Genomic DNA, 25,862 nt, shown 5'->3' on the forward strand with positions numbered 1-25,862 from the left:
AACGTGTCATGGAACAGGTATGATCTAGGATCAAAATTTCATATTTAATTTGTCTAAATGAGCATATAAAATATCAGGATAGATATTATACATAACAATTTATAACATAAGCATGTTTCTGAAATGCAAGATCACAGTGCCGTGTGTAATATTATACCACAATCGTGACAACATTCAACACATTGCGTATGTCCTGCATCTCCAAAACTTCGGAGGGAAAGCCAAAATATTTCATAATTTCCTTCCATTTGTTAAGTCACCAAGATGATGCAAACATTGTTCACAATTAAACTGCTGGAACCTTTTTTCCATCCTCGATAAAGAAGATGGCGGTCTCTGGGACCTAAAACAAACAAGAGGATAAGGCCTTCAATCCATTTCACAACTGGTGTAAAAACGTTGAGTTATATTGAGAAAAGAGCACAAGTTGCAGTTCATTATAAAGAATTATAATAAAGAAAGGACTACATAGCCAATGACATACGCAAAAGAACCATTTTCACAAAAGCGATTCATGGCAAAAATTTTCTTAACATTTTAAAAGATGAAGAACAAATTTTAATAATGAGAATAAAGTTGTCTTTGCATTAGAAACATGCAAATTGTTCTTTCATGTTCATGAATTTATTAAAGCTGCATATAGGCACAGGAAGTAGAGTAATTAAAGATATCTTTGTTCGATGAATGGAGCTTTCATCCAATTTAGGTCTCATTGATTATTTTGCATGAGATGACACCAACATACACACACAAAAATTGCCACACGTGAACAAATACATACAGTACAACCTAGGCACCGTTGAAATAAGTTTCAAGCACAATAATTGTTTAATACTTAGCAGCAATGGAAATTTGATTTGTGCAAGTAAAATTATAATCTACATGAAGCATCAACTGAGAAATAATATCTTCCATGGGCTTTCCACATGAGCTCAGTTACCTCAATCCAAAAACCAACTCAGGAGTGCATTGCTAACCTAAACTAGTCAATTTTTTCAAATTTCGCATACAACAATGGACTTGAGGAATAACAGTGTAATATAATTGGCTTATATGGATAATATATAAACTGTAACTGACAAAAGCATGTGTTCAAGTATAAAACTTGAAGTAAACTACACATAGAATTCACCAACGCTTCAGTTATAAACAATGGCATCATTTTAATCCAAATATGCAAGGCAAGCAAAGGAATTGTTACTTGAAAAGAAAATAAAGAAGGCATGAAATTACATCTGGCCAGGTGTCAGTAATAAACTCCACAATGTCATAGGCTATGTCTCCTTAAACATCAATTTGCTCATTCTCGGTGGGCCCTATTAAATAAATCAGAAAGGAGGAAAAGCAATATGTGGTTAAATACTTATGTCGAAGGTTTATGCCACCAATGCAATATACCTTGACAACAGAAGCGCCAGTGACAAATTTTTTACCAAGCTTCTTTGATGCATCATTCAGTTTAACACCTAAATTTTGAAACGTGGGACAAGATGGTTATAGAATCTTCACCCAAGAGTATAATATAATAAAGTAAAATATATACAACACACCCCCTACCAAAAAGTTCGAGGCCTTTAACAGTGGTGATGCATTTCCTCTTATTACGAGTCATCTTTTCAATAACTACTTCCGGCTTCTCCTGCAGAACTTATAAGTTTCAATACTTCCACTGTGCATGGAATTCAAATGTCTGGACCAATATGCTCCAAGATGCTATGTTCTCCATGTAATCAAATACAGATTAATTTATCGTAAATTGAATACTACAATAGATCATGTTCAGATTAATTTCTGCCAAAAGTAGTCTCAATTCAAAAAATACAACTTGAGAACATTTCCATAATTACTCTAGCAAGTAAAGAAAAAAGAAAGAAAGTATGAATCTTGGCGGTATCTTCCTGCAAATCTGTTTTTATACTGTTTTATCAGCAGTTGAATGCAGAAAACCAAGCTAAACATCCATTCAAAAAGACCTCACACAAATCTAAAGAAAACCAACAATGCAACCAATCATTACAAATACATTCGTGGCTTTCAAACTTGGCACAAGCAAATATTTTGTTCAAAAGCATACCTTTTTTTAATCTTCCCACCAGGTAAACGTTTTACTTCTTCCTTTGGTTGGGAAGAAGAACCTGTTGAAATCAAGAAGAGCAGTTCAAAAAACAGGCCAAAGTAAATTCAGTAGGTTTCAGTGTTTGACAATCAGAAGACAACAAAAAAGTTGTTCACTTTCAAATCGTGTACATAAGATAACCCATCACACAACGACAAATGAGGGAAAAACACGCCTAGGTAATGCAAAAGAAGATCAATGTTTTTTAAAATATAAATTCTTAAACCACAAAAAGATGCATTTCATTTTAAAAACCAATATAAGAAATACCGTTGTATTGCATCCTCTTATCTGTTTACATAATTCTAAGCTCTAAAGAAGCACGTTATTTTTGAGTCATTCAGAAAAATAGTAAGAAGAACAAGTTATACACAGTGAATACAGGATAGATATATGAATCGAAAATACAAGAATAAAACATTCAAAAATAATTATAGACTGCGTAAGTACCGTTGGAGGAGATAGAAGTAGACTGAAGCTGATCTGCTACTTTATTAGCATGTTCCGCACCAGCCTCTGAAACAAAAACAGCATATTTAAAAAAAAGAGCGAAATATGTCCAATTAAAGATCATATACTTGCAATTAGGGTTTATAGGGACACCTATGACAAGATCTGGATATAGGTCGGGGGCATTTTGGATCAACCACGGCTTGCATTTGTCGAAATCGGATCCAAACTCACAATACTCAGCAGGAAATCCGCAAACCCCACAGTATAAAACCCTAACCGGTTCAGGCTTCTCGGCCATAACTGCGAACTTTTTGGCACTCGCGACGGTTATCGTGTTGTAGCCTCAACGTCACACGACGACGTTTTCAAAAGGCTGTGATACATGGCTTTAAAAAGTGGGGGAGGATCTCGCTACTGAGTGTGATTTAAAGATCTCTCAAATGCACAGCTTACCTATTTATCCAGTTATATCAGACTTTTTTTTAATAGTGCAAACAGTCACAAGGCCATAAGAGAATCTCAGTTTTGTCAGGTTCATAGTTACATATATCAAAATTTTATTGGACGTAACATTACTCTTAGTCATATTAGGCGATCAGCAAATGCAGTTGTCCATTCGATTGCTGTTTTTATTATTTCATCCTCGTCTCACTTCGTGTGTGAGACTGAAGATTTTCTTTTTTGGTTAATTCATCTTGTAACGAAAGACATCTTAACTTTTCAATAAATTACAAGATTTTGATCGTAAAAAAAAAACGAGGGAGGATAGGATATATATCTCTGTATTTATAGGTCAAGCCCCAAAGGAAATATCAGAAATAAATTTTGATTTTATTTCTTTTTATTCCCATCGATAAATTTTTTATATTAATAATATTTGAATCTTAAAATATTATTAATTTATAGAAATATCTTAATCAATAAGTTAATAATTTATATTGTAAAGGGCATTTTTTCGATTTTTATTAAGTTATTAAATTGTGAATCGTTGTTTCATCTACCGCATTACAGGTCATTTTCTTCATCATTACACAACATATCTATGGCAACATATCACATGGAATCGTTATTAACACCGATTTGTTATATTAAAAAATCCAAATGAAGTCTGATGAAGCCAACATTATATAATGGAATAAATAAATACATTTAAACGAACAGAAATTATAATAAACAATTATTTTCGTTAATTCCCACGTTTGAATAACTGAACCTTGACGGTGCTATAAGTACACTGAATTTTTGTAATATTGTGAAAAAAATACATATTACAACTACTTGGATTCGAAAATTATGTGGAAAAATAAATTTGCATGTATAACAATGGACAATTACACCACAAACAACGCTTTGGTAATGCATGCATATCACTTTTCAGGCGGTGATTCAGTGATTCTTCTTCAGTGTTACGTTGCCTACACCCCGGAAAATTTTCAGATCTTTGGCCAGCCGACTATAATGAAATACATCCATCAATTCGTTGCAATCTGAACATTGGAAAATCCTGCACGCATTTGTTGGAACTATGCTAAGTTCGAAAAATATCAACGCATGGGAGGTTGCCGCCGAGGAGGGTCGGGATCTGCAAAGATTATGAGAGAAATAATGAAAAGCAACGAGGAACCACACACCTTCATGTAAGCATATGCTATTAAAAATACTTGGTAGAACAGTGTTAGGCTGAGAGTCCATGCTGAGAAATTAGAGCTACTAACGCTGTTTAGTCAGTATAAGGCTGAGAGTCCATGCACAAATGTACTAGTTTCCTTTGGTACTGTCCATAATATTCACCAACTGCAATGACATCATCGTTTAGGGGGTTCAGCCCAGGTAAGTTTGACAGCTTATCTTTAATTGAAGACGCCTCTTCCTCAGAATCCAAGTTAGAGAGAAATTTGGCATGGATTTCACGGCAAACAAGTATGAACATTGCTGCTGTGTCAGGCAGCTGCGCTTCCCGAAGTGCAGCCAGTGCCTCTGGCAAGGCACCAGCTGCAACATACAAGATCAAAGCCCTACATTGAAACATGGTTGCGGTTGCATTAAAATGAAATAGTGACATCGTTCTAGAACGACCGATTTTTTAAGAATGATACCTCCAAAGGTTATGTTCAGCGTACAGAACTTGTTCGGCCCATCTATGCAATACCCTGTGGATTGTTTCACATACATACAAGCTACAGTCATTTAACCCTTGAAGAATCAACTCTTGAAAGATTTTACAAGCATTATACAAGGATTCTTTCCCTTTGACCAGCTATTTCTTACTTATTCTTCCGCTTTTTTAATGCTATCATAAGTTTTGTTTTGGTAGATCAAATATAAGGTCCAAACAAATCAACAAAGCATGAACATATATTGTTAAGAATACAGTGGAAAATTGTGGGCAATGTGTATTTGCATTCATTTCCAAGCCCCATTTCAATTGTAAAACCAAGTGTAACAGTTTTGCTTACATTTCTTCTCAAAATTCATTTCACCCATTTTCAGACGTAACAACAGAATCATTATATTGAATATAGCATTACATCACTCACCAAAAATAGTCTACTGTTATATATATTAGATTAGATTTATATTATCTTCTCTTCCAATAATATCTTAAAATTTTATGACACTCTCCACAACATTAAAATAGATACGTGAAATTACATAACCGGAGGGGCAGAAATCGTGAGAGTCCAACACAAAATAAAGAAGAGAAAAATAATATGGCAAATTTGGGCCAGGATGCAATAACAATGCCTTCTAGTTTGACAGGATATCACATAACATTGTGGCACTCTGAACAAGGAGTTGACGCACATGAAGTATAAAAAGGGTAATTAATCATATATTGTTGAGCAAGAGCCAAGAAAACGATATGGACAGTTTGGTGGCGGTAGCTTGGTGATCCAGTAGAGATGCCGAGGAGTGCAGTAATTAGTAGAAAACTGGGATCAAATGGGAAAAACCTGGTTTGGTTTACATCGTGGGTTGTTGAGCAATGTCAGTTACAACAATAAATGCATTTTGTTATGTTTTTCAGTGGCTTTAAACCATCATAGGGCTTGGTACTAGAGAGTGAAACTGGGGCTTTTTGAGAAAACAAAATTGGAGTTATCCCTAAAAAAACCTAGAGAGCAGAACCGAGGTTTAAACGAATTTTCTTTTTAAATTCTACTGTGTTCCTACTAAAAATAGAAAGCCATCTGTGTAAATAAGCTTGCAACATTAAATGAACAAAATGGTATTCGTGTACAGTTCTAATAAAGTTGGAAGATAAACTTGATTCTGAACTTAAGATGGAACACACCTTGCATAATCAGATCCTTTTAAATGTGTAGCAGCTAGTGTCGCAGCATCAGTCCATCGTCCAGCATCCTGCAACTGAGAAGAGATGGAACTACATATAAGCAAACATAAGAATAGCATCCCTTTCTTTCTTGATCTCTTTGACTAGTTTTTTCCGAAATTTTTGATATCAGTTACAAAGGTTTATTCTGGTGCAGCTGGGTGAGCTCATCGTGTAATTAAAAGGGGTCACGGAGAGAGAGAGGCAAGAGAGCTGGGCATAATCCATAGCAAGAGGCCCAACAAGAGAGGACAAGAAGAATAAACAAGCCAACATAAATAGCCCTGAGTTAGATCTTAGTAAGCTTTAACAATCACATTTTGAAATGCACCTTGAGAGAACAACTGGAAGCAATGATAAAATGTATTTCATAAGTATTGAACATGCCGCCTTACTGGGTGTAACCAAGGTTCTAAAAGCGCAAAGTGCGCCGAAGCGTGAAGGTCGAGTTTCAAGCTTTTCAAGGTCGAGTTTCAAGCTTTTTCACGCAAGCGTAAAAAAAACATTTCATTCCAAAAAATGAAATATTGTGTTCTAAAAAGTGGTTGTTCAATCAATTTTAAGCCTATAGAAGCTTAAGGGAGAACAGTGGTTGAACTGGATCCCCAAGGCACAACTTGCATTTGAAAAGAGTCATAACACGTACTGTGCGTGTCATGGTGTACATTGGAATTATGCATAATAAAATCAAAATCATAGCCGGGTAAAAAGCTCGTCTTTAATGTGTGTGTGTGTGTGTGTGTGTGTGTGTGTGTGTGTGTGTGAGTGCACATATCACACAGATAAAATGCTACCTGAGAGCAAGCTTCCTGGTATCTCCCTACAGCACAAAGCAGATGTGTGCCAGATAATGATCTATCAGACCTGACCATGTTGGCTGCAACTACCTAATCACAATTCACAAATATCAAATCAATAAATATTATGGGCGTCAACAAAGTAGTTCAGAAGAAACAAGTACATACCTTCACAGCCAGTTCAAGCAGAGAACTGGACACAGCAGAAGAAAGAGCAACAGCTCGTAAAGCATTTGCATAGAAGTAAGAGCTCTCTGGAGGAGTTGAGAGCAATAAACTAACAGCAGCTTCCAAGTTACCAACTGAAACAAGTCTGACCATCAAGAAAATAAAATTTACTTGGATCCAATGATGTGTAACATACATTGAGGTTCTGTATAATTCATTAAGAATGTCCATTAACTTGAGTGCAAAACCATGAGCACACATTGCACTTAAAGAAGGAGCAGTCAACACTAGACACATGGAGTGCCTCCGAGCTTCAAAGGTTTTCATTCAATACTTTATATATATATATATATATATATAGATATATATATAAATTAAAAAGAAATATAAATTTGATGTCTTTTTAAATTTGAATTAAATGAAAAGTTCAAAATGACTCTTCCTCCACACACTTATCACAATCATCTTTAAGCTCTGCAACTGTAAAGAACATTGGGTATTAAATTACATTTCTCCAGATCCAAAATCTAAAAGTATTAGGTATACAAATCATGTTCCTCTTGTAACTACCAACCTGGAAATTCGACTACCATTTTGTGATTCTAAGGCATCTAAACCTGGCTTCTGTCATGCAATAACATCTATTGCAGATAGATACGAGCATGTTTATAAATCTGTCCAGAACTAATCACAAATCACTGTCTAAACTTGATTAAACTGACAAACATATCTATTAGCACCATCACTCCAGGGAGTTCAAGGAATATTTCATGTATCATAAAGCAAGTGAAGTAACAAATTCAACTTAACTATGCAGGAAGAATAGAACTATTAAACATAATGATAAAAGGAAGATGCCTAATCTCAGTGACCTTCCATCCTATTATGCTTAGATCAAAATAAAGGGTCCAAATCAAATTGGGATATTTGGCGGAATAAGCGAACTTCATTTTTAAAAAATACTCTCTCCAAGTATATTTGAGTGTTTTCAAATTTGGATGTTTTCAAATACACACGAGAGAGTCATTGTTTTTAAAAAAAGTTTGACCAAGGTTATTTTCTAATTACCCCAATCAAATTCACATATCATGTTCAGTACTTTCTGACTAAAAGCAAATTGAATTTAATACGTCACATTCTATTTATGAACAAAAAATGAAACTATCAGATTATTTACGAATATTTTAGCTTCACAGTGATGAACAAATGTGCCAAATCCAATTAGCCCATAGCCACTTAACCAAAAAGCACTAAATCTTAAATATAGCTGAATATATCAAATAGAATAATGCACAACACGAACATGACTATGGTTTAACTGTTAACTATCAAAAAGGCAATTGCTATCTGGATTAAAAAATAAATGTAATTGAAGAACTGTAAACCTCCAAAGTTTTTTTATAGGAAACGATTGTAAACCTCCAAAGTTGGTAATAGAATTCTTAAATACAGTTCATAGAGGCCATGGCTAATTTTTTTTATAAAAAAAAGCATGTGATATGGCGACAATGCAAACAGCCCATTGACAGTTTCAATTGTCTCGTAACTGAAGGATAATTTTAGAGGAATAACTCACTCATGTACACGGTTTTGAATTGCCTCTTCATCTTCTAATTTCTCATGCCAAGTAATCCGTTCGGTTGCACGCTCGCACAGTTCTTCTGGTTGAAAAGCCATAAGTCTAAGTTGGCCATTAATCTGGTCATGAGAAAAGTACCTAAGAAAATTCTCAAGTATAGCATATGATATATGCATTGCCACAGCATGACTCTTATCATACAAACAAAAAGGCATCATAGCTAAGTTGATATCAACAACGATGAAAACTAACCAACAAATTCTTTTTCCCCGATCCAGGCCCTGATTTCCCTTTAGACGATATCCTACTCAACATTGATGCCTCATCTATCTCAGGAGTTTGAGCTGATGTTGGGACTTTTTGTGGAGACTTATTGGCCATTTTAAACATCAAGTGGTTGAGAGCATGAGGCAGTTGTAGCCAAAATAGTGATTCCATGGAGTCACCAAAGACAGCAGCAGCAAATGCCAACCTCAACGACGAGTCTTTTTGAACAACTTTAGAGTATAGTCTAACTTTATCGTCATCAAGCAGGCAGCCTTAATAGAAAACAAAGAGAGATAAATGTTATTAAATGCTTAAGATCCAAGAACTCTACATGTTGGTAAACAAGAAAGAAACAGACCTTCTTTACGGTAAGGCTCTAATACTTTGAGAAGCATCTCTGGAACTACCGTGTCACCAACACGCGGTGAATCCATCATATAACCACGAAAATCTCCATCAGATGGGGTTCTTGGAGTATGTGAATCTACGATAGTCATTGCTGTATTAAAGGCATCAAACCATGCAGGCTTTACACCCAACTGTATGATCATCCGCAACGCCTTTAATGAAGAAATATCTAAAATCAGCAATATAGAACCTAGAGGACATTACCACCAACATGAAACCTCCAAGTCATCAGACTATTGAATTATACTAGTATATATTATCATGAATCAATGCTCAGTGACAAAAGAACAAAATGCAATCCATCAAACTGCATAGGATTACAATCTCTCTCTATTGAACTACCAGGTCAAGAATCGGAAGATACCAGGGCATGTGGTGTGGGGAGCAATACAGGAGAAAGTAAAGGTACGGGCCGAAATCTTTCCTTCATGGACCGGGATTGAGCGCCAATACCCCCAAGTTTCACGTCACTTCTGCATGTGAAGGTATTTGCCATCACATATTAATACCAAAGCCAAGTAAAATGTACATAAATTTATAATCACAATTTAAAAATGAAACGGGGTTATGCCCAAACATACAGTAGATATGACACATAAACAGTTCGCTTTCAATAGCCATCAATTATCCAAGTATAGGATAAAACTGAACCCCCATTAAGAAGGAACTGATTTTATTTACTAGTGACCACAGTTACATGTCCATGTTTGACCCATTTTCTCATAAAGACTGCTCTGATGATATCATGGATGGCTTGATCCAGGAAAAAAATACAGGGGAAGATTTAAACTAAACGATGGCAATGTGGAAATCTATAACGGTGATTCTTAATTTCTGTGACCCACGATCTTCACTTTTGACGTGCTTTTTCCATTCTTGGTTCACTTTTTTCATATTTCTATTTTACAGTTTGTAATCATCTAAACCGACTGTGCACTAGTATTCTTACAAAGATCACAACAGTTCTGATGAAATAGGACCAAACAATATTTATGTCTTATGACAAGTTGATAAGCAGATATACAAAATTTGGCCGATTGCAAAATTAAAATTACTGTCAGGGGAAGAAGTTATTGTGTTGTTCTGGCAGCTTAACATTCAGACATACAATCCCAAATAAGATCCAGATTTTCTCATGGACAGCCACTCTGGGTAAGCTACCGACCTCGGAGATGATTCAACAAAGATGTCCTGGTATTACTTTGAGTCCCAACTGGTGTGTTTTATGCAGAAATGAAACAGAGACTCAAGATCATTTGCTCATTCATTGTCCATTTTCCGTATCTCTGTGGGCTAAAGCGTTGCAAGAGCTGCGATTGGTTTGGGTCACACCAAAGTCAACAAAAGAGCTATTCAATATGGATTTGGGACAGCCAAATGGTAATAGAGGAAGAATTTTTTGGCAAACTGTGGTTCACTGCATTTGTTGGACGGTTTGGTTAGAAAGAAACCGAAGAATTTTTGAATATATTGAGGCAAATTCAGAGGATTGCGGGGAAAAAAATCAAGATCAACATGGCAATGTGGATTGGAAACCACAAAGCCTTCACTAATGTCTCCTTTTTTGATTTGATGAGACATTGGGAATATGTGTATTGCTAGATTATTTAATTTTTATTTTTATTGGATTGCGCGACATTATGACAGTGGACTACTAGTCCACTGATGTACTCCTTTTACTTTATTATTATTAATAATTAATCGTTTCCTATCAAAAAAAAAAAACATTCAGACATACAAAATTTGGCCGATTGCAAAATTAAAATTACTGTCAGGGGAAGAAGTTATTGTGTTTTTCTGGCAGCTTAACATTCATTTTATGAGCATAAAAATGAGCATTTTAGTTGTTCAAAATATAAAACATCAAAACTTGTGCCAAACTTGAAGGAACATACACAGTAACTTCAACAAGACGGAAACTACTATCAGCTCCAGCAATGCACAGCACCAACGGATCATTCTTATTTGTTCGCAATGGCATCCAATCAAGTTCAAGTACAAGTGTTCCAGGAAATTGGGGTTGCAAAAGAGAATTAGCCATTGGATCAGGTGAGTCCTATAAATCACCAACAAAATTAAAAATATCAAAATCAAAGAGAGAGTTATTCAAGATCCACATGAGAAAAAGTGAATCGAAGCTTGACATTTGCATGGCCTTTTAAAGTACTTTAATTGATAGAACCAGGGAAGAAATGGCTTCCTAACTCAAAAATTTAAAACAGGTGATTCGGGAAAGTGGAAATTATTTACAAGTGTATGGGTGATTTTGCTGACAATACCATAAAATCATTTATGCCATGTCTTGCATCCATTTTCTACCCCTCCACGCCCAAAAAATGAAACCAAATTTTACAGTTTCATTTTAATATTCTACCTCCATAGTATATTTACTTCCTCCATCCATCTCAGGACTCAGAATTTAATCATATTTTTACTTTAATTTTACACAAACCTTCTAAAGTATTATGTTATGGACCCAAACTCATTGGGCCCAGAGACTTCTGAGTTAGCAAGCCCACGGAATGAAGAGACAAATAAACAGAGGCCCAAGATTGTAAATGTATATTCTAGAAGAAGGAAGGAGAGAGGCGGGTAGGAGGAAAGTATAAAAAGAAGAGGGAGGGTAAGCTAGAGGGCATTCAGTTAGATAGAGTGATGAGTCACTAACAATTTGTTAGTGTGAGAGAGAGAGTGATTGTAACAGGAAGTTGTTATTTCCATTTCACATTATAATACATTTTCGGTTACTAATCGGAGGTTGCTAACAATTTGGTCCGACCTGCCGGATCCGCTCGAGCTGAAGAAAACATGGCCAGCACACGATCAGAAGCGAAGATGGATAGCATGGAAAAAACGCTGATGGGGATGCAAGACAACATGATGCAAGTGCAGGGTCGATTGGACAAAATCGACAGGGCGGTGGAAGGATTACTGGGGCTGAGGGAGATGATGGAACAAATTATTAAGGCACAAGGGGGAGCAGCAGATGCAAGCAATGAAGGTGGCGAGCAACATGGGATTGGGAGTGATATGTTAGGGAAGGATGAGAGTGTGCGCCAGGAAGGGAGACGAAAGGAGGGTGTAGAAGAAGTGAAGTTGGCACTGAAAAAAATTGAGTTACCGGGGTTTGAAGGAGAGGACCCGTTGGGATGGTTGGGGAGGATGGAGCAGTACTTCGAGGTCCACGAAACACCAGTGGAGTGTAAGCTCAAATTGGCTTACATCTGTATGCAGGGGACCACGGTACATTGGTTTCGATGGATGAAGGTGAGAATTCCGAACATGGGGTGGAATAGGTTTGCGGAGGAGCTGATCAAACGTTATAGTGGATATGACGCCAACCCTTTCGAACTCATGGCGTCATTAAGCCAAGGCCAACAGTCAATAGACGCTTACATCGAGCGTTTTGAGATGTTGGTCGCACAATTGGGAGACGTCCAGGAGGACCAATGCTTGGGCTACTTCCTGAGTGGATTGAGGGAGGAGATACGACGGAGGATGATCGTTCACGATCCTCGAACGGTAGATCGGGCGATGATGTTCGCCAGGGGGTTGGAGAAGGAGTTATATGGGACGGCGGTAGACAGGGGAAGAAATAAAGTTGGATCGGGCCTGGGGTATACACAAAAATCGGTAACTAACATGGGTTGGGCCAATCCATACCCAGTACATGATAGGGACCGTAACAAAAATCTTTCAGGGCCCAATGTTAACATGGGGACTGCTGGTCTAGGGGAGCAACGAATGAGAAACCCAATTTCGCAGCAATCCTACGGCAGTGGGCCTCGGGGCATATCAGGAGGAAGTAGCGGGGGAGATCGCGGTGGGGTGGCAGCGAGGATACCACCATACCAAAAAAATCGAGATGGTAGGGTGGTATCTCACCAAGAATTCTTACATCGACGAGAGAAGGGACTGTGCTTTAAGTGTGGGGAACCTTACCACCCAATGCACAGATGTACCAACAAAAGCTTGAGGGTGACGATTTTAGCGGAGGAAGAAGGAGACGAAGGCGAGTGGGAACAGGCGGAGTCAGTGGGGCATAAGGATGAGGTGATACGATAAACGGGGGAAGGAGGGGAGCCCGACGTTGAATACAATACTCTGGAGCTACCCTTGTATTCTGTAAATGGCATCAACCATCCACAAACATTGAAAATGAAGGCGAAGGTGGCAGAGCGAGAAGTGATAGCAATGGTGGACAGTGGAGCAAGCCACAACTTCATCTCAAGAAAATTAATCACGGAGTTGGGGCTTGAATGGGACAGGAGCGTTTTTTTTGGAGTATGTCTGGGGGATGGCTGTCGAGTGTCTTGCCAAGGGGTGTGCAGGGGATTAGAGGTGGATATGGGACAATGTCGAATTCAAATTGAAGGGTATTTGTTTGACTTAGGAGGAGTTGATCTTATTTTGGGGGTTGATTGGCTTCGCACATTAGGTGATGTCCTGCTAAATTGGGGCAAGATGGAGATGCGGTTCAGCTGCAATGATCAAACAATAGTCTTAAAGGGGGATCCATCCCTCAGAAGATCATCATTAATCTCATTAAAAGGGATCTCCAAAGTGAGTGAGGTAGAGTTTTGCGGAGCAATATTGGTCAAATGGAGTGAAGAAAAGAAGGGAGGGGCAGACAGGAAGGGAGGAGGCCATAAGTGAAATCCTTGCCAAGTATGAGGTGGTATTCCGAGAAACCAGTGGATTACCCCCTTGTAGGCAACAGGATCATGCCATATGTATTAAGGAGGGATGTGGACCAGTATCCGTCAGACCTTATCGATATGCCCATCATCAGAAGGATGAAATCGAGCGAATGGTGAAGGAGATGCTTACATCAGGGGTGATACAGATCGGTAACAGCCCCTACTCGAGCCCGGTAATACTAGTAAAAAAAAAAGACGGAAGTTGGCGATTTTGCATAGACTATCGGGCATTGAATGATATCACTGTCGCTGACAAGTATCCAATTCCGGTGGTGGAGGAACTATTTGATGAATTACATGGAGCAATGTTCTTCTCAAAGCTGGACCTTAAATCTGGATACCACCAGATTCGAGTCCGAGCCACGGACGTGCACAAAACAGCGTTCAGGACACATGAGGGCCACTACGAGTTTTTAGTCATGTCCTTTTGGACTAAAAAACGCTCCGGCCACATTCCACGCAACCATGAACGAGGTATTTCGCCCTTACTTGCGAAAATTCGTGTTAGTTTTCTTTGACGATGTTTTGATTTACAGTAAGGATTGGGAAGGTCATATGCAACACGTCAAAGTAGTATTGGCATTATTACAACAACACCAGTTGGTTTTAAACAAAAAGAAATGCCAATTTGGGTTGAGACAAGTTGAATACTTGGGGCATATCATCACGGGCCAGGGAGTGAAAGTGGATCCCACTAAGGTTGAAAGTGTGGTACAGTGGCCCCAACCACAGAACACAAAAGGACTAAGGGGATTCTTGGGACTAACCGGATATTATCGGAAATTCATTAAAGATTACGGGAAGATTGCAAGGCCACTCACTGAGCAACTAAAGAAGAACAATTTCGGGTGGAATGAAAAAGCTCAAGAAGCCTTCGAGTTGCTGAAGCAAGCAGTCGTGACCACTCCGGTATTAAAGATGCCAGATTTTTCGAAAGAATTCATAATAGAATGTGACGCATCAGGGACTGGAGTGGGGGCAGTGCTAAACCAGGAGGGCAGGCCTGTTGCTTTTTATAGCAAGGCTTTGGCGGACCGAGCATTAACCAAGTCAACCTATGAAAGAGAGTTGATGGCATTGGTCTTGGCAGTTCAACACTGGCGTCACTATCTGTTGGGACGGAAGTTTCTAGTGGTGACGGACCATAAACCATTGAGGAACCTGCTGCAGCAACGTATAACCACGCCAGACCAGCAATATTGGTTGGCAAAGCTACTGGGGTATGAGTTTGAAATAAAGCATAGAGCGGGAAATGAGAACGGAGCAGCAGACTCTTTATCACGAAGAGAGGACATTGGACTTTTGGCTGCTATCATCAGGGCAGAATGGGTGGGAATACGAGACATCAGACGGGCCGTGGAAAATGACCCAGCATGTAAAAAGATAATGGAGGGGATGAGCACGGCCCAAGGCAGTGGCAAACACTACTCAGTGGTTAATGGTTGTTGACTCTTTAAAGGGAGGATAGTTATTCCACGAACCTCGCAGTGGGTCTACACATTATTGAGAGAATTCCACGTTACTCCGGTAGGGGGCCATTCGGGAGCCTTGAGAATGTATAAAAGAATAGCAAGCAACTTCTTTTGGCCTGGAATGAAGAAGAATGTGTACAAGTTTGTGTCCGAATGTGAAGTATGCCAAAAACAAAAGTATGAGGCTGCTACCCCGGCCGGCTTATTACAACCTTTGCCTATTCCAGAAGCAATTTGGGAGGATTTGGCCATGGATTTTATTACAGGACTACCGAAGTCAAAGGGGTTCGAAGTAATTCTAGTGGTAATTGACAGACTGTCTAAGTATGGGCACTTTCTACTCCTTAAACATCCTTACACGTCTTGCTCAGTGGCCGAAATCTTTGCACGTAATGTGATCAAGTTGCATGGGGTCCCAAAAACCATTGTCAGTGATAGAGACGCAGTGTTCATGAGCCTATTTTGGTCCGAATTATTCAAACTACAAGGGACTCAACTCAAGATGAGCACTGCTTACCATCCAGAAACGGATGGGCAAAGTGAAGCATTGAACAAATGTGTTGAAACCTATCTCCGGTGTTTTTGCTCGGAGTAGCCCAGGGGCTGGTCGCAGTGGGTGCACTGGGCGGAGTATTGGTACAATACCTCTTTTCAAACGTCAGCTGAGATGACACCTTTCGAAGTAGTGTATGGAAGAAGACCCCCAACTCTCATTAAGTTTCTTCCTGAGGAAACTAAGGTGCCAGCAGTAGCCCAAGCATTAGAGGACAGAGATGAGTTATTAAGGCAGCTGAAATACAATCTAGAAAGGGCTCAACAACGCATGACCAAATATGCTAATAAAAACCATCGAGAGGTTCAATACCAAGAAGGTGATGTGGTGTACCTGAAGTTGCGACCACACCGCCAAAATTCAGTTAGTACGAGGGTCTTCCAGAAGCTGGCAGCAAGGTACTACGGACCTTACAGAATTTTGAAGAAAGTGGGACCACTGGCATATCGCTTGAAATTACCGGAAGGGTCCAAGATACATCCAGTATTTCATGTATCTTGTCTAAAAAAAGCAGTGGGACATGACCCTAATGAAGTTAAGTTGCCAAGAGAGGTGGACACTGACTTGTTCCTCACTTTTGAACCCGAGGAAGTTGTGGCTGAAAGAACTAAAAGCAAAGGAGGGCACTTGATCCAACAGATACTGGTGCGGTGGAAGGGAAGAACAGGGGAAGAAGCAACGTGGGAAGACAAAGAAGATTTCACAGCACAATTTCCAGAATTTCGCCTTGAGGACAAGGCGAATCTTGAAGAGGCCGGGCATGTTATGGACCCAAACTCATTGGGCCCAGAGACTTCTGAGTTAGCAAGCCCAGGGAATGAAGAGACAAGTAAACAGAGGCCCAAGATTGTAAATGTATATTCTAGAAGAAGGAAGGAGAGAGGCGGGTAGGAGGAATGTATAAAAAGAAGAGGGGGGGTAAGCTAGAGGGCATTCAGTTAGATAGAGTGATGAGTCACTAACAATTTGTTAGTGTGAGAGAGAGAGTGATTGTAACAGGAAGTTGTTATTTCCATTTCACATTATAATACATTTTCGGTTACTAATCGGATGTTGCTAACATATTATACCTTTATTTTATTTCTTAATTCGATATATAATATATCTACAATATGATATCACGAACTAATATTGTATGACATCTACTATAAAAATATCCCATTCAAATAAAACCATAAGTAAATAGCATTCTTGTCCAATTATTTTAAGAAAATAATTTTTTGGCAAACAATGAAAGAAAAACAAATCGTTGCCTCGGTCTACCACACGCTATCATCAAGATAACTTCCAAAGAGATATGTGTGAAGACAGCATAACATGCGTGAATATTATCAATTAGTGTCTTGTAAACTTACAAGGTCAAACACAGAAAATGTGTTGTCATAGAATAGAACAGCAATGCGCCCACGGCTCCGGTCTCCAGGAACAACCGGTGAGAACTTAATTCTCTTAATACCATCCCTGTGAGTGTTGAATGAGGATGATTGGCCAGTAGTCACATCCCACCAGCGTATGTTCCCTGACCTGTCCCCCATAACCTGAGATGGGGATGCAAAGCTTCTAATATGAAATTTCCAATTAGGTAAAAAACATGTAAACTCAATATTGGTTAATTAGTCTGAAATGGTACATACTACATGAGGCAAGCGATAGGCCATTGCCGTAATTAATCCATCCGAGGAAACAAAAGATGAAGATGGCCATTTAGGTCTGACATGATGAAAAATTGAAAATGGTAACAGGAGTCAGAGAGCATTCATGATGTTGAGAAAATGGTAATATAAAGAAAGAAATCCATGATATACCACACATCCGCAATACAATATGGTTACTTGGTAAACATAGAGGAGAAATAAAATGCATATGAGATACTTCTGGATGATATTAATAAGAATGTCGAAAACTGCATAAAAAGTTTTTGGATACTCGAAGCATTTTTATACAAAAAGTTTCTTAAGCAAACAATAAAAGTCTTATATAAGATCAAATTTTTTTTAGTGGAGAGAACCACTTTAAATGGTCTCAAAATTTTGCCAAGATGTTCTTTTTAGGTTTTGGCATGTATCTATATAAATGTGATTAACAAAACAACTATCCCATTTCAAATAAAAACTCTCATACTATCCAATTGTCAAGGAATAAGATCAATCACCAATGTGATACCTGTGATTTCAAACGGATTCTTACTAAAACCCAATTGAGTCCAATGTGCATAGATGATGTAATTGGTCTACTAAAAATCACATCTTTAAACAATTACAAACTGAGGAAGAAAATAAGCATGCCTGAAATCTCTGATTCTTCGTCCATGAACCTCAAAAACTCCAAGTGCACCATTGACCAAAGCAAATGCAAAGCTTTCCGAAAATTCATCTTGCGATCCATCAGCTCCTTCTGCAACAGATGAACTATTGCATGTAATTGTGATGGAATCTAGAACAAAGAAGGATCAGAGCCAAGGACTGATCAATATATATAACTTCTCCAGCAAAAAGCAATATCTAGAACCTGATGAAGGGGCTTTAGTAGGAGAAGAGGTCCCAGATGGAGGCATCCCAACACGGTCTCTGGATAAAAATGACGAGGTTCTTGAAGGTGTACTTTGAGTTGGCCTTGGAACTGTGGGAAGTGTCCATTCAAGAACAGTGAATGGCAGGGCTAACGACCGCAGCTGCATGATAAAACAATAAAAAATTCACTTTTACCGCAGATTTTCAGGTCAAAGAATCAATAGTTTACACAACCAATAACAATTTTTATTCGTTGTGTCAAAGAAAAAAAAAATTCTGATTTAAAAAGTGGAAGCAAAGGACTTTCAAAACAGCTGCATATGGTGCAGAAGATCAGGGATATAATTCAAAGATGGAGCTATCTCAAATATTCTATAAAAAAAGCTCCATGGCTCATTAAGAACCACTGCATACAGCCACATATGGAGGAAAAGTCTTTAAATGGACACAGCGAAAAATTGATTAGCAGTCTGATTATTTACCACAAAACATCTGAACCTTAAACTGTTGAAGAATGAATTGGTTATCAAAACATCCAGACACACTTAGTCAAGCAAAAGAAACAATGTCTTGCTAAAATCAAGAATGACAGAAAAATAACCAAAATTGGCAAAACTTCCCATTATTGGAGTCTTTGTCATTGCCCAAACCTCTACAGGAGCATCTCGAAACAAGATCAAAAGATATCTGAAAGAAATTGCAGCCATACCATGGAAGAACAAATTGCATAAGATAGCATGACAAGGAAAGGAAGCAAGCGTCAAACAAATGCATGCAAGCAAATCACTTACACTTTGAATGATAAATAAGCATTAGGGTTGAGTTTGGTATTGGAAGAAGAGGGTACTGCTATGGCTTTAAATCCCAAGGACAATATTCAGCAAACCTCATGTTTTTCGGAATTTGTATGCATAAAAATGTTGGGAAACTATTTAATGACTGATATGTGATGTAAATATTGGTTATTATCACGTCCCTTTTCTAAAGATAGTCTTCTTGTGCTAGAGAAGTAATATATTTCATTCTCATCGAAAAGAAAAGTCTTGCTTGCGGAGTATTCTAACAATGTCATAAACTTATCGAAAGAAAATTTCAAAACATTCATCCAACTCTGCCTAATATAAAATTAAAAAATATCTTTTTCAACTGACTCAATATGTTATTGATGATAAAATCTTAGGTCACATCTGTAACGGGCACAAAAGCCTGAACTAGGGCTCATAACTATCCAAACCAGCTCAACGAGGATATCAACCAGATTCAGTCAAGGGATAACGATGACCAAAATTAAGGATATCAGCCAACTTTAATCATGGAATAAAGATTTCAACCAGCTCTAAAACCATAGGATTCTAGTTTCCTAATTTATTGTGCTTTCTTATTTTTCTTGCATGATTAGTCAATGGTTTCCTGATTGAAATAGTGTCCTATTTGTATTTAAGAGAGAAATGAGTGGAATAAAATATCCGAGTGAATATTCCAAATTCTTGAGCAACAAGATCGGGAGGTTCTCTTGAGAATATGAGTCTCTAATCTTATTTCATCCAAAATAGGTAGAAAAGGCAGAAAAAGCCACCAACAAATCAACCTTCTAAATGACCAACCGCTCAATCACCCTATAAATAGATCCTTTATCAATGCCATAACATCCCTCGCGTCTGTAGACGCGAGAAAATGGAGTGACTGAGACCAAAAAATTAACATCTCATATTATTCACTGGTACTATTACGCTAACTACCGCAATCCCAGAAATCTTACAGGAGTGAGGGCCCAATCTTATTGCTTCACACCCTCTTAAATCGTCCTCCTCAAAAACTTCAATTCCTGACCCTTGTAATGTTTAACTGATGGATTTCCAATCACAAAAACTCTTAATTCCTTCGGATGTATAACTTATGTTCTCACGAGTCAAACAAACTTTACAAACCTAGTGTAATATCACCCTTGCTAGCCTTGGATACTAGCAAGGATATGTAGATCATGCAACTTTCATCAACATAGGAGGATGAGAGGTGATCCATCTTAACAATTTATGTGGATTGTCTAATCACTGAAGATGATACACGTTAAATCCAAGAGTTTAAATAGCAGTTGGAGACAGGATTCTAAGCATAAATTTTGGAGAATTGTAAGTGGTACTTTGGAAGAGAGATTTAAAAAATGTGCGATCGAATTTTCATTTCTCAATGGAGATATATACTCAATTTACACGAGGAAAAGGGGAAATTAAGGCGCAAACCTGATTGTGACCCTACTGAAGAAAGGTGGTAGTAGATTATCCTCCAGTTGACAAATGAAAATACAAGTGTTAGCTAGAAAATTCTCTCTTTCTTGAATGACCTGACATACACTTGTGGTTAATCATTATAAATTAGTTCATGCACTCTAGAACTTAGCAACATCTATAGCAATCTGACAAAATTCTTTAACATCTCAAAGAAACTCGATCTAAAGTGTTGATGCTCAGAAAAATAAAGTATCGATATTGAAACCTTTGCAGACTGTTGATAGGCCTTGGAGTTGAAGATAATTAAAAAACTGCCAGGTATCGTACAAAATCGTGTTGAATTTAGTCATGTGGGAATGGTGGAAGCAGAATTTAAAGCTATTGTACAGGGTATATGTGAAATGCTTTGGCTAGAAAGGCTCATGGGAGATCTGTAATGCCCATCTTTGCAGATCAGAACTTCACGAATGTAGCAATTAGCGAGGCCACTACCAGTAATGTAAGTCGTCTAACTCAATGTGATCAAATAAAGCAAGTAAGAATCAACCAACCTCCTGACTAAGCTTTCCATCTTCCCCAACCCAATCACAACCAATGTCCAATACCACCAACACCAAAGAGAAATGGATAAAAAATGACTGGATAAAAATAGAAATTGAAAGGGAAAAGGGAGAAAGAGCAGAAACCGATGGTCACAACATGAGTAGAAAAATTGGTTTACTGTACCAATGTTTTCCAGTTCTAACTATCCGTGTTTTTACTAATTAAATAGCTAATCAAGCATGTGTAAATACTGTTTTTGACAGCTTCTTTTAAATTGTGAAGTAGCAAAGTCATGACTAAGTAATCAACTGGAAGCCTTCGTATAAGTTTATTTAAGTTGTTTTATTTTGACAGGCAATAAGATCTTTGTGGGTTCATAAAAACAAATCAAACTTTGAAATTCACATAAATGAAACATGGGTCTTCAACTCCCTTGCTTTTTCGAATTTTACAACAAATGCAAAGAATTGATTTTTAGGGCTAGAGATAGATTATCATGCTTGTTCAGCAAGAGACAAAAAGACAGAGCACTTATCAGTTAAAGTAGAAATGTGAAAAAAAGAGCAAATAAGTACATTATAAAAATCAGCGAACCTTCCAGAAGATGAAGCCCTCAATGCTCTAATTGGAGCTTTCTCTGGCTTTTGCATAGTTCGAAATGTTCGATTAAGGCCACTTCTTAAGCAGGTAACAACTAGCTTATTAACATAACCTCCTGTTTTTTCGGTTACCTAACTCCACAAACCGTGTTAGAGTGAAAACTGCAGTATAATGATAATATCTGAATGCGTGACAAAGATTGAGGCATATAACCATAAAATAACTTGGGCAGTTCCGACCTGTGAATAAGAGAATGACACCAATCTTGAATTTCCCAGCCAGCGTAATCCCCTGACCATATTACTATGAATGGAAAAACTTGCAGCAACAGCATTTGCAGAGATATCAATCACGTCAACTGTGCCACTTTGAGTTCCTAAAGCAACTAGCGGAACAGCTACAGCAGGAGAATTTCCCCCACCTTCATGCATCGGATGGATGATTAGTTGACACAAAAAAAAAAGTTCGCCAATATCTTGATAAACTCACTCTATATTTTGAGGATCAGAAGACTTTCCACCAGGGTCGAAGTGAAGAAAGGATTATAAGGATCACATAAAAGAATGAGAGAACTCACGTGCCAAAGTAGCTGTAAGCGAAGGAGATGGTACAGCCAGCATAGTCACTGTTGACGAGAGAAGATGCAGTTGCCCAACTAGGTTAATCTGCGTTAATATTATAGCAAACACAAAGACAAAGGTAAGGGCTTGTTGTTTCTAGTGAATTGCAGGATATTACATACCGGTTCCCACCCAAATCCAAAATAAACATATAATATTGTTTCCTGCAATCACTGGAAACCTAAAAGAATTTGAGTTTGAAAACCTCAACAAAAAACAGCAAAGCAGAATCAAGTACCTACAAAATAGTAAAATTTTCAAGGGGCTAAGCCCAATATTATCCAGCAATGCCTCGAGCATTTTTTTCGACCCAGTTCATCGTAAAGCTTAATGAAGTAAATAGTTATGAACATTGAGGGTGACACCATGAGATAGAATCAAAGCCCTTATTTGTTTTGTTTTCAAATTGAAATTTTTCTTCTATTTTGAAAAGATGGTTCAACTCATTTCTTCGTTTTCTCTTCACAATCAAATGGTTTCATCTCTCTTTCGAAGGTTTTTATTAAAAAGATTTTCAAAACCCAAATCCCTTCATTTTTCCACATAATTGATTATATTCGCACATCAATCGTCAACTCAAACAAAATATATTTTCATCCACCTATCACCAACAACAAAAAACAAAATAAAAAAACGAAATATCATCTCGAAATTACTTTCAAGATTTTGCAAAACTTTGATAAATGTTTTACATGTAAACAAGAAAGTCAGAGATGAAAGCCTGGAAACTCTTCAAATTGACCATACCAGTAGAAACCATGCACCAATCATAACATCTAGAAGCTACCATGCCTCAGATATCTGAAATTTGTTCAGTGACTCGTACGGAATCCACTAAATGATCTGATTGTGGAAATTAAAGCCTTCTTGTTATTGCCAGGTAGATAACCTTGATTTACTGACAACTAGCAAATTTGGAAAATAAAAAGATGATTTTTAATTTTTATTCCTTTGATCCTTTCACTTGGTTTCTTCTCATGCTGCCAGTGGATCTTCAAAAGATTATATTCAAATTAATATGAAATATTTAAATACCATCAAATCTATCACAGCAAAGTTTGACATGAAAGAGATTTAAAATCTACAAAAAAAATACTAGCTTCGCGCATTAACATACTCTAGACAGCCTACCTTATATAAAACTTCATCTGCGGCAATGGTACGTCTAGATTGGCAGTTCTTTCTTCTATATTTATCATCTTGCTGGTTAACTGAGCTAATTGCATATTCATTAGCTGAACAAGCTAACTGGGATTCAATTTCTGGAACTGGAACTTTACTGGCTTTTACAATTTCACTAACAATCTCTATATCCTTCAGAACAGCGCTGGATTCTTCAGCAGTCAGGCACCATTTCCACAGTTTCCCATCATCCGAAATTGATATTAAATGAGTTTTAGAAATGATAGAAGATTCATCAACAAAATCAAATGGACTATCAAAATCTATATCAAGTGAAGTCGCATCCGAACAAAGCTTGCCAATATCTTGGAGTGTTGAATCTAATTGGGAGATGGTAACAGCCAGAAGTGATGGAGAAGGAACAGATGTACCGATTAAGGGAATCAATTCGTCCATTGAACACATAATGTGCACCTGCTCGCCTCTGTGGTAATAAACAAATAAATATGCATAATTACATTTCAAATCTAGATAACAGAGATTTTTCTAATTATGCACATGATGATGGCGTACGAAAACGAATTATCAATCAGACAATTTATTTTGCTTTATGGCATTCTGCTGTACAAAACTCTATTAGCAAGAGCAGAAATAGCAAGCCAGTAATAGAACTTAAATCTCCTAAAATTAAGTTTTTCATCCTTTCAAATAGATACATACGCATCACTGCATTACTAACATTCATAAGATCAGAATAATGAAAAAATCACATTTGTTTAATCATAAAACTTTGAACATCGTCAACATATATTATGGCTCAATGCTTATGGATTAATGCGTACACGGAAACATAAAGTTAGAAATACCCGGAACTGCAAAGATGCAGAAAGGGGTTTTACTTCATAACTAGATGCAGTAACCATTATCATTTCCTTTCGTTGTTTCACAAATTCTAGAACCCGTTTCTTTCCACAATCCTACCAGAATAAACCTTGAAACTCTCATTAAACTTCAGCTCCATTATTCGAAGATTGAAAATACGACAAAACAGCTCCAAAAGAAAGAAAAAAGGTGTGTGCCGCACTCACGAAGGACTGTCAGTGATATACTGGAGGAAGGTGGGGATGACCTTTCAGCTCAAATTCATTCTCATGTCACATAGCAACTATAAGAATGATGGAGAGTAAGCATTGAGTCCCGACATCTTTGCTCAATCAATTATTGTCACACAAACAAATTCAGCATTTAACTCGACCTTACAATAACTTTATTGGAAATTAAGAGCCGGTCATTGTGCCTTTTTTAGCACTATATATAATTCAAATTAAACATCACCATAGCCATGTGACTTTTAACAACCTATTGTGCTGAGTACTCACTCTTTGCATCGCCAAGTAGTGAGCTTCCCATCCATATGAACACAGTAAAATATATCCATACTCGCATCTGGCAACACATCTAAAACCTTTCCGCATCCCCTTGGCAGGCCCGTTGCAAACAAAACAGATTCATACTGCAAGTCAAACACCACGAGCTCCCTAGGAAAGCCTACTAATACACAATGCTTCCAGTGTGGCGAGAACGCAAATTTCACCAGATAATTTGGGAAAGCCGCCGAAGCTGGCGCTCCACCATTGCTAGGAGAATCCCTCTCCAGTCTCTGCAATTCCGAGGCCTCAGTACGAATCTGAAGCTCCTTCATCACAACGTCGGTCTCTGAGTCACCAAGCAATTTCACCGAGAGTAAGAAGCCCCTTGAGGCCCAGAACACAGAAATGACGTGAATCAAAGGGGTCGCGGCGGAGGACAGGAGAAGTAACTCTGGTGAAGCGTCATACTTAAAGAAGCATCTCCCCGTAGCGGTATTGTAAAGAGAGAGCAATGAAGGGCCGGAAATGGGCGGCGAGACCCCAGGAGTCGGAACGGGTCTGGAACCCAACAGAGATCCTGAATGCCCAATTTAGACGAATTAGAAGTATTGCTGTCCAAGACAGTATCGGTGATTTCGATCGGAAATCTAGGATCGAAATGCGTCCATGGCGATCACCCACGGGCGAGAAGAAGGTGAGGGGATGAGTTCTCGAGGAGGAGATGAGGGAGTGAGAGCGGAGACCATCGGACAGCAGTTATGAAAGGGGAGACAGCAGAGGGAGAGGGCGTGGGCATGGGCATGGTGGAGACGAGCTGCATGGAATGGGTGTCGAGAACGGTACGGAGCTGCCGGAGGCGTAGGCGAGTAGGCCAGCTGAAGATAGATCAGCTGATCCACCGTTGTTCTTGGACGGCGGTCCGGGGAGCATGCAGTCCCCTGAAGAGGAGGAGGGATGGCGGGGGAGGCGGAGGAGGACAAGAGTTGATCGCTCTGCGACCGAGGTATTGACATTGTTATTGG

General features: G+C 38.3%; 3 protein-coding genes across 3 annotated transcripts; 1 reads left to right on the forward strand and 2 right to left on the reverse strand.

Moving 5' to 3' along the window:
• Window positions 1–25: 25 nt before the first annotated feature.
• LOC142534956 (translation machinery-associated protein 22-like) lies at window positions 26–2,975 on the reverse strand. Its single transcript, XM_075641599.1, has 7 exons — window positions 2,720–2,975; window positions 2,567–2,632; window positions 2,076–2,135; window positions 1,558–1,641; window positions 1,399–1,466; window positions 1,234–1,316; window positions 26–343 (listed from the first exon to the last, which is right to left on the reverse strand). The coding sequence occupies exons 1-6, from the start codon at window positions 2,865–2,867 to the stop codon at window positions 1,275–1,277; spliced, it is 468 nt and encodes a 155-aa protein (XP_075497714.1). The 5' UTR covers window positions 2,868–2,975; the 3' UTR covers window positions 26–343; window positions 1,234–1,274.
• A 738-nt stretch (window positions 2,976–3,713) lies between these two features.
• On the reverse strand, window positions 3,714–25,862 carry LOC142534959 (uncharacterized). The gene is given in 28 exon segments (XM_075641601.1): window positions 3,714–4,151; window positions 4,285–4,584; window positions 4,666–4,719; window positions 5,865–5,938; window positions 6,698–6,790; window positions 6,869–7,013; window positions 8,445–8,566; window positions 8,700–8,986; window positions 9,073–9,274; window positions 9,487–9,592; window positions 11,018–11,178; window positions 17,203–17,385; window positions 17,482–17,557; window positions 18,133–18,280; window positions 18,356–18,518; window positions 18,978–19,044; window positions 21,723–21,859; window positions 21,968–22,149; window positions 22,306–22,393; window positions 23,480–23,954; window positions 24,850–25,223; window positions 25,225–25,281; window positions 25,284–25,367; window positions 25,369–25,401; window positions 25,403–25,450; window positions 25,453–25,521; window positions 25,523–25,680; window positions 25,683–25,862. Coding segments are annotated over 27 exon segments (3,969 nt in total). The 5' UTR covers window positions 25,771–25,862; the 3' UTR covers window positions 3,714–4,151; window positions 4,285–4,289.
• LOC142534958 (uncharacterized) lies at window positions 11,378–13,612 on the forward strand. The gene has a single exon (XM_075641600.1). It carries the CDS (start codon window positions 11,931–11,933, stop codon window positions 13,185–13,187), a length of 1,257 nt encoding a protein of 418 aa, XP_075497715.1. The 5' UTR covers window positions 11,378–11,930; the 3' UTR covers window positions 13,188–13,612.

The sequence above is a fragment of the Primulina tabacum genome, unplaced genomic scaffold, assembly GCF_025594145.1.
Source record: "Primulina tabacum isolate GXHZ01 unplaced genomic scaffold, ASM2559414v2 Contig754, whole genome shotgun sequence".
In the NCBI taxonomy this organism is placed as follows: domain Eukaryota; kingdom Viridiplantae; phylum Streptophyta; class Magnoliopsida; order Lamiales; family Gesneriaceae; genus Primulina; species Primulina tabacum.

Coding starts and splice junctions, on each gene's coding strand:
- LOC142534958 (XM_075641600.1), top strand. CDS start 11,931: ATGGCCAGCACACGATCAGAAGCGAAGATGGATAGCATGGAAAAAACG.
- LOC142534956 (XM_075641599.1), bottom strand. CDS start 2,867: ATGGCCGAGAAGCCTGAACCGGTTAGGGTTTTATACTGTGGGGTTTGC. Junction 2,633..2,719: donor ATATCCAGATCTTGTCATAG/GTGTCCCTATAA, acceptor TTTTTGTTTCAG/AGGCTGGTGCGGAACATGCT. Junction 1,317..1,398: donor CTGGCGCTTCTGTTGTCAAG/GTATATTGCATT, acceptor TTTATTTAATAG/GGCCCACCGAGAATGAGCAA.